General features: G+C 41.6%; 1 protein-coding gene across 1 annotated transcript in view; it reads left to right on the top strand.

The window, feature by feature from the left end:
- Positions 1–353: 353 nt before the first annotated feature.
- Positions 354–9,264, top strand: part of LOC124594931 (fibronectin type 3 and ankyrin repeat domains protein 1-like) — a 49,884-nt gene continuing 40,973 nt past the window's right edge. Inside the window, exons 1-2 of the mRNA XM_047133431.1 lie at positions 354–540; positions 1,225–1,274. Of these exons, the coding sequence (XP_046989387.1) occupies positions 514–540; positions 1,225–1,274 (77 nt within the window). The 5' untranslated portion in view covers positions 354–513. The remainder of the gene's footprint in view (positions 541–1,224; positions 1,275–9,264) is intronic.

Here is a 9,264-nt window from a genome sequence, read left to right as displayed (position 1 = left end):
GTGCTACTTTTCGATCGGGGTTAGCGAATTTTCCTTTCATAAAATCTGTGATGCTTTGGACACATCCGAGTTTATCTGGTTCTGAAAGTATTTTTAGTACTTAGCATCGCGATTAGAGACGTTTTGGTTCGTAATTAGGAGGTTTTATGGATAAAAATTTTAAAAGATGAGAAGACTTCGCCATTCGCGATTGAATACAAATATTGTGTACGTCATATTATCAGCATTATTGTTTTTGTTTTTTTTAAGATTATCAATATACGATAATTTTAGATAAAAAACGATAATTTTAAATACAAAATGCCATAATTTTATGTTCTGGGGTTGGCAACGCTGGCGCCAGTTGCCACAATACAGTGACAGCTTTTGTTGTGGTAAACACTGACGGTTACTTGTTGTTTTTGAATTCAGTCTTAAGTCTTTGGCTGGCGAAGTAACTATTGGAATAGTGACGTTGTATTTACATGTGATTGTGTATAATATTTTCGAATTTTAGCACATGCATTGCTTCTAATGACTTTAGCCTGGAGCACAAAAAGCGTGAGTGACATTGTTTCTTAGATGGAAGATAATCCTTGTACGTCAATTTTATGTTAATAACTTCGCAGTAGGGAATCCATACGCCTTTTTATGTCGGTGCAGTCGTATAATCTAAAGATATTGAAGATACCATACGAATTTTTCCAACTATAGGAAATAAGTTTTTTTATTAAGGTGCCAGGTTCACTAATGCGACTGTTACTCGTTGTTCACATGCACTTATTTGTGTGTTTGGTTGCGTCTTTTGGGGAAGTGGAAAGTAAGCAGAAGTGATCAAGTAGTAGAGTACCTTGTTCTCCTTATTTTCGTTAATATTTGTCAAAGGATGGAAAGAATCTTTTTCGATGGAACCCTTTTTGTGTGGTGTAAAGACATTGAACATCGTTTTTTCACAATTTTCTCTGATTTCAGAAGAAATATGTTACGATTAAGTTTTGTCGTGATTACTGGTGTGGCACACACACACACACACACACACATACACACACACACTTGTATTCTTAGACCTAATCTTCCAACTTCCATAACTTCAGCTGTCCAAATCCTCAGTACTGTGACTTCTGCTCAATTGCGGCAGATGTGATGTTACCGTTTACTTATGCTTGACTGTTTGGACAAAAAATTTTAGTGTGTGCTTCCAACTTTTTATTCTTGAAGGAGATGTAAATTTTGATTGCATTTCAGGAGACTGAAAATCTACTAATGGAACTGGAGAAGAACACAAACAGAAAGAGGTAGGTTGACAGTTATCCTGAAGTGTCAGTTGCCATGGTAAGGCATTTTTTTTCTCAGTTTCTGGCTGGCTAATAGCGGAAGTGGAATTCTTAGTACATCTGCAGCTGTATATCCTGCAAACCCCTGTGAAGTGCGTGGCCTACAGTACTTAGCATCAGCTGTGCAATGGAATGATTATGGAAATTTGTGCCGGACCGGGACTCAAACTCAGATTTTCCACTTATTGTGAGTGGTCATGCTATCTAAGCACAACTTGTAGCCAGACACAAACCTCCATATATGTGTGTCTACAACCTGAACTTGCTCATCCATTATGCATATTCTTGTACAGGGGAGACAATTTACTTGAAAGTCGTTTGCTTAGTGTTGGCAGATAAATATGATATTGCCATGAGTCTTGCTCGGATAGCCTAAAGGTAAAGCAACCACTCGCAATAAGTGGGAAATCCAGATTCGAACCCTAATCTGGCACAGATTTTTACTTTCATCATTCCATTATACAGCTGAAGGTAGTCCATATTCACAACTGCAAATATATTTCATGTATTTCACAATGGCTGTAGTAGTTGCAGTGCCTGTTCTTTGGACATGCATGTATTTCCGAAGGGGCTTTGCATAGTAATTTACAATAACACAGACACTGCACCATTATATTTGTTGTGTCCTGCCCACTCGTCTAATATAGGGTGCCTAGGAAACCTGCTTTCTCGGATCACTAGACGACAATTCAAGCAAATTATATTAATAGATTTTTATCACAGTAAGATAAATGACAGTACTTAACTTTGAGAAATTTACAGTGGGGCCTCGGAAGCAAAGGGTGACATGAAACATAAGCAATCTCTTCAGTATATACAATTCATAATACAAGCAAAACAATATAGTTCCTAAGTCACGGCTGTAGCATTCGTAAAATGGCTCGTCTTCAACTGGGCCATAGCCAGGCAGCACGGCACTTACGTCCTCTTCGTGTAGATGGTGCTACCGTCCCGTTTTCGTCCTAGAGAGGGTTTGGTCTGCGTACTTTTGGCTGACATCTTCCCACAGCCCTCTCTACTTTAATGTTCCTTGCCGACGTGCTGGCGCTTGACGTTACACCAGAATAATATTTATCCGCCGACACCGGGCAAATGACATTTCAAGTAAAATGTCTCCCCTGTACAGGAATATACACAATGGATGTATGAGTACAGGTTGTAGAAACATGGTTGATAACATATGGAAGTTTGGGTGTTGCCATGAGTCATGCTCAGATAGCCTAATGGTGTGCTGACCACTCGTGATAAGTTGGAAATCTGGGTTCAAGTCTCATCCAGCACAAATTTTCATTGTAATCATTCTCTTATACAGCTGATGGTAGATAAGATTTGCAACAGTGAATGCATTTCATGGATTCCAATTTTGGCTTGTGGTACAGCCAACGGGTAAGTATAAAAATACAAAAAGCTGTCCCAGCATTCAAATCTATAAGTTTCTTCATCGGGGAGGGGAAGGTTGAAAAGGAAGAACAGGTCACTTGGATCTCTGGATGATAGGGACCAACCTTTAGGGACAAAAGCAGCTCCATACTCCTTCATATATAACTCTGTGGAAACAATGAGTAGTAGTAGTAGTGGTAGTAGAGGCCTAAAATGAGGTCATATTTCACTGATTTCCTTTCTCCGTGGCTGCCAAATCATATGAGATTACTAGATCGTTACCCTACCTCTTGGATTTCTACCCTTGTAATTTTTTCCCATTGTAAAACTGGTCCTGCGCATCTGCCTACTATCACATACTCCAGCCCCACCACTGGCAATTCATACAGTATCAAACACAGAGCAGCTTGTGAAATTATGCATGTTGTTTTCCAACTAGAGTGTGTTCACTGGATGGTATTTTACGAAGGAATGACAACAAAAAAATTGGTCTAGTTCACGAATAGATGCAGAAGAACTGTCTACCTTAGGGCACCCAGTACTCACATTGCCTGTTGGCTTTTGTCTCACGACCTTCAGCTGGCCTCCAGCAATGGAGGGTGAATCTGTGACTCTTGCTAGCAAAACATCAGAAGAAAGTTTAAATGAACACTGGGTAATGATACCAAGAGGAAAGCCAATAGGCAATACATCAATATGTCCCAAAGAAAGCATCACTTTAGTACCAAGTTGCTGAACGATCTCAACTGCATGACTCGAGGGACCTGTATTCCTTTTGCAGCTGCTATGCTACACAGGCTACCTTGATCCTCCCACCCAATACTACTTGTAGCTTCTCTGAATTCCTGAACTGGGAACTTGCTCTCCAACAAATCCTTACACACTGCACCTTCTTGGAATTAATCCATAGTAGCATAAATCCCACTCTCTTTTAATTGTTATTGTATTTATAACATTATTCATTCATTTACTGAATTATTTTCTTTATTGCCAATACCTCTCTCTCTTCGTTTTTCTCCATCCCTCTAATTTCCATCATTGATCTTTTATTGCACTACTCACTTTTCGCTAATACAGAGAAGAGTAGAGGGATGGAAATCTCAGAGGGATAGGCTTTCAGGAGGTGCTGCTGTGCTATGCTGGAGGAATTAGTACAAATGCAATGAGAGTAATATATTTTGATGATTAAGATTTTCCAAGTAACTGTGGTACTCGTGTGATAGGATATCTCCTTCCTTCCAAAGCCATTTTCAGCCTGTCTTGGTTGTCGCTGCCAGTAGTTCATGAGGTTCTGTGCTTTACTTGTAGTATACTCCATTCTCTCAAATCTTGTTAAGCCCCTGTTAGATTTTTTGTGGGTCACTTTGGAAAGCAGTATTTTCATTTGTGCATTCTTGAGAGAGAGAGAGAGAGAGTGTTGTGTGTATGGGGGGGGGGGGGGGGGGGAGTTACATATACTGTTCCACTTAATTGAGGGATACTCATTTCCCACAGCTGAGTGCTAAATTTAAAGTTTACTGTTGTGGTAGCTCACATTTCACTCTGCTTTTTCTGTGTCAATAAATGCCTCATTCTTCTTGTAAATATAACATTTTTGGTGTCAATGGTGGAAAGAAGGAGCTACTGTATCCCTTGTGTGTCACACTCGGTAGGAAAGCCATCGTCAAAAATACGGGACACAAACTTCTCCTTTGAGTATACAAAGAAGTCTAGATTGTTCATGCGAGGTACAAACTACATTTATTGATGTTGCGTATGGGTTAATTTCATCGGTGCACCACCATCTGCAGGAAGCGTGTTCTTCAACCAGCTTCTTCCACCCTTCTCCCTTGTCACCCCAACTTCATTTCACTGCATCTGAATCCATCTTTACATCATGTCTGTGCTGAAGCAGGCAAAGGCCCACAGCACTTACCAGTATACTATACTATACTATACTATCTTATACTATATCTGACCTCCTCTGACACCCGCTCTCCCCTTTTGTCTTTGTCCGGCAACAAGTGGGTTCCCCTCACCCTTAGTTCTGAGTGGCTCATCTTTCATTTTTAAGATTCCCAAACCTATCCCTTTTTCCTTCCTGGAGAAAGAACTAACAGTTCTGAAAACTAGACTAGTCTCTTATGTGCCTTATTGGCAGTACCAAGAATTTCGTCTCCTACTGAAGTTAATTGCCCAGCAACTTTTCTGTCTCCTTGTAATTTAAAACTATTTGGCAGTGCTGCTTTTTGTCACAAATCTGGTTTTGTTCACATTATCGTGATGTTTATCAGATTCATGGGTAATAATTGCATTTACTGGAAGCTTCTGTGAAACAGTATTAACAGAATGCCAACAAAGCTACTCTTTTCATAGCTAAATAACTTCTAGTTCAATGTAAATATGTGTAAATAAGAATTGGATGTCCTCCCTGCAATGGAGTGTGCACTGACATGAAACTTATTGACTGATTACAACAGTGTGCCAGACCAAGACTTGAATTCAGGACATTCATCTTGCATGAGCAAGTGCTCTACCACATGAGTTACCTAAGTACGACTCATAATTCATACTCACAGCTTTACTTGCAACTTTACCTCAACTCCTACCTCCCACATCTGATAGGAACTCTCCTGCGAAACTTGCAAGACTAGCACTCATGGAAAAAAAGGGATCATCGCCCAGACTGTGGCTAAGCCATGTCTCCGCAGTATTCGTTCTTCCAGGAGTGCTAGTCATGCAAGTTTTGTAGGAGAACTTCTGTGAACTTTGGAAAGCATGATATGAGAAATGGGTGGAGGTAAGGCTGCGAGGACTGGTCGTGACTCACACTTGGGTAGCTCGGCTGATAAAGCACTTGCCCATGAAAGGCAAAGGTACTGAGTTCGAGTCTGTCTGGCACACAATTTTAATCTACCAGGAAATTCGTGTGAAATTAATGTGGCACAATGGCTGGTGTCCGAAGGCATTTAGTTGAGTATTTATTACTGCATTTGTTGTGACTCGCCGATCATTCAAAGTGCCACCGCGCAATTACACACGTCCTCTACATGCGGCGCTGTCTGCCAGCTGCGCAGCAGCTGCGCCACCTAAGCAGCCAGCCAGCCAGCGGCCGCTAGACTTGGACTCAGTGCTCATTCGAATGTGACTGTGTTCACATGTCTTGCTTTGTGACTGTGTTCACATGTCTTGCTTTGTCAACTTGCTCAGTGACTTATATGTGTTGTGTTGTTTTGAAATATGTGTGTTCAACTTGACGTTATAACAGCATTTTCATTGTTAATGATTTTCTCATAAACCTTTTATTCCATAATTTGCAGTTGCTAACAGAAATAAGTAGTTTGGTTTCCCAGAACCAGCAGCGATATTGTAGAATTCGACTAACACTTTTGACAGCATTAGTGTAATTTTATCAATGTATAATCCTTTTATTTAACGCTTTGTGTTCCAACCCCGGAGTCGGGTCCCATGTGAAACACTGTAGCATATATGTGGATCCTCAACAGAATCACAGTTCTTGACAAACCATTCCATATGTGAATGACACCAAAACTCTTGTTTCGATTCTATTTTGCTGTAAAAGAGAGTGATTCAGTGGGTGGGGTAAAACTTTTTTTATATAGTCCTATGAGTGCTGCTTCATTTTCAAACCAACATGTTGCCGACTGTATTTCGCTCTCCAAGCAATCTCCCTTGCAATTTTATTAAAATGGGTAGTTATCATGTGAAGAGCACTACGCCTGCATTTGTGTTATCTTCATGCTGTCTTCTTATGAATACAAGGTCTGTTTAAAAAATTCTGGAACATTCATGATTTCACACCAGTGGTGTGTTGGACCGAAATGCGGTTGGCATCCCTGCACACGCCTGTGTTTAATGTGTAACTGCCAGAAGTTTCATTTGCGTATGTCTGTTACCTATTGTTCAGTGCTGTATTGAGTAGAACATGTCATACAGTTTGTGAATTTCAAAATGGAAGAGTTAGAAGAGCAACACATCTGCAATAAATAAAGAGTGAATGGTTGACATAGTTTAAAAATGGCCAGATGGAAGTTAAACGTGACTCTCGTTCAGGATACCCTCCAACATCTACCGACGATGCTCGTGTCAGGAACATCAATGAAACTGTGCATGTCAATCAAAGATTGGCTGTCCGAGAGATTGCAGAAGAATGTAACATTTCAGTTGGATCATGTCATGATATCCTGACACAGCGTCTTGGAATGCATCATGTTGCCGCCAAGTTCGGCCCCCGGCTCATGAGTGAAGATGAGAAACACCTTCGTGTCACAATCTATGAAGAACTTTTGGATCGCACAAATGAGAATGAGGTGTTTTTTAAGAGAATTATAACTGCTGATAAGATGTGGGTCTATGTTTATAATATTGAGAGCAAGGTACAGTCTTCACAGTTCATCAGGAAGAGTTCTCAAAGACCAAAAGAAGCTCATCAGCCAGGTCAGGTAAAATTGTACAGCGATGCTGAAAGTTTTCTTTGACTTTGAAGGATTAGTTCATCATGAATTCAAGCCACAGGGACAAGCTGTTAATTGATGGTACTATCAGGATGTGTTGCGACACCTGTGAGAAAATGTGTGAGGGAAACAGCCTGGAATTTGGCAAGACAATTCGTGGCTCTTGCTTCAGGATAATGCACCTGCACATCCATCCCTGTTGGTGTGTGATTGTTGCACAAAAAGCAGAATCACTGTGCTACCTCATCCTCCATATTCTCCAGAGTTAGCCCTGCAGACTTTTTTATTTCCAAAGTTGAAAACCACATTGAAAGGATGAAGATTTGCAATGACAGATGAGATAAAAGAGAATTTGCAGATGGCGCTTTGCTCAATCCAGCACTAGGCATATCAGGACTGCTTCTGGAGGTGGAAACAGCATTGGGAGTGGTGCATCAATTGTGGAGGAGAGTTTTTTTTGAAAGGGTCATGCGCAATAAGTAAAAGGTACTTGTACTAAAAAATTGTGATTACTATTCCAGAATATTTGAACAGACCTCATATTTTAGTTTTGGATAAAATGTCTGTGTTTAGTAATTGTTACAACAGATGATGTGTGTTTGAAAAGTTTCATGAATGGTTTCAGAAAATAAAAGTATGGAGTCCCCCATGTGGCTACCTCTGTCACAACCAAGCATACAGGCATGGACTACAGGTTGCTGCAGCTACAATCTGCAGGCAACACTGCCATTGGAGGTCATATGCAAACAGCACAACAATAATGTAAATAGCCCAGGTTGTTTATGACCAACCTTTCCACTACCATCGCGACATCGAGCATCGAGTAGCACCAGCCTCACTGCTAACAGTGCACTTGTCCCAGTATCCAGCACTGTGACCGCGACCACCTTTTCCATTCTACGTGATATGCTGTGTGCACATGTGTTCTTCAGCCAAGTGGGTATTTAGGGCACCATCGGCTCCCCCCACCCCCGCCCCCCACCCCCATCCCCCTCAGGGCAGTGTGCTCAGCGTGCACTCACCCTGAACATCTGTGAGCTGGCCGAGGATTAATCACCGCCCTCGGGTTATCAGGCTATCATTGAGTGCCTCCTTCTTGCCGGGTTATGCCTCCAGTGTATCCTCCAGCTCGCCACTAACTGTCCAGGGGTCTCACCTCCCTGCACTCCACCACAAACCATCCAGGGTTCTCACCTCAGTGGATGCCCTCCCTGGCTGTCCAGGACTGCCTCCTTGCTGAACACCACCTCAAAGAGCACTGATGACATTGCCATTTTGCACCATAAACAACTAATCATCATCGTCGTCATCTCCAACTTCTGGGGCTACAACTGCAAGTGCTGCTTGTCCTCAAGCAGCTCTTGGCTGACCAAAGCATCACTGACATCACTAGTGTATTGTACTTCATTTTATTAGTGTGAATAAAGTGCAGTTGTTCTCTCCTAACTGTGCAGCTCATCTGCAGTGCATCACTCCTTCCGTTCACTAACACAAAATTGATGACACACGACATTCTTTCATATGTGACCTCTTTGTTTCCATAGTGTTCCATTGTAACTGCCGTGGCCTTGCATTTTTGCAATGCGGAAAGGAACAGCTGTGCTTCCAGCTGCAGCACCATAAGCTGAAGTAGAAGCAGATATTAGTGCTGCTCCAACAGAGGGCGGAATTCATCCATTTTCTTGCTATGCTGTTGTTCAGTCGAGCATCTGCAGAGACTCTCTCTCATGCTCTACCACAAACAGTCTCTCTCTCTCTCTCTCTCTCTCTCTCTCTCTCTCTCTCTCTCTCTGTCTGTCTGTGTGTGTGTGTGTGTGTGTGTGTGTGTGTGTGTGTGTGTGTGTGTGTTCCTGCTTCTGTAGGAGGAATTGTTTGTCCAAAAGCTAAAAGTTTAGCACCCGTTTCATTGTGTGTGTCGGCAACTCAGTGCCACTTCTATGTAGTGAGAAACAATCTAACCTATTCATATTGTTGTTAAATGTATGGTTAATAATGATGGTTGTATGAGCAAACATTGGTCATCATCCTGACAACAACCCAGTGTCTCAACTTGACCCTACCATTGTAGCGGTCATCCACACTACCCTCTACATGGCTAAAGATGTAGTGGAATGCAG

Source organism: Schistocerca americana, chromosome 2 (assembly GCF_021461395.2).
Source record: "Schistocerca americana isolate TAMUIC-IGC-003095 chromosome 2, iqSchAmer2.1, whole genome shotgun sequence".
In the NCBI taxonomy this organism is placed as follows: Eukaryota; Metazoa; Arthropoda; class Insecta; order Orthoptera; family Acrididae; genus Schistocerca; species Schistocerca americana.
The sequence above is the reverse complement of the archived record's forward strand: the minus strand, read 5'-3'. Positions and strand labels throughout refer to the sequence as shown.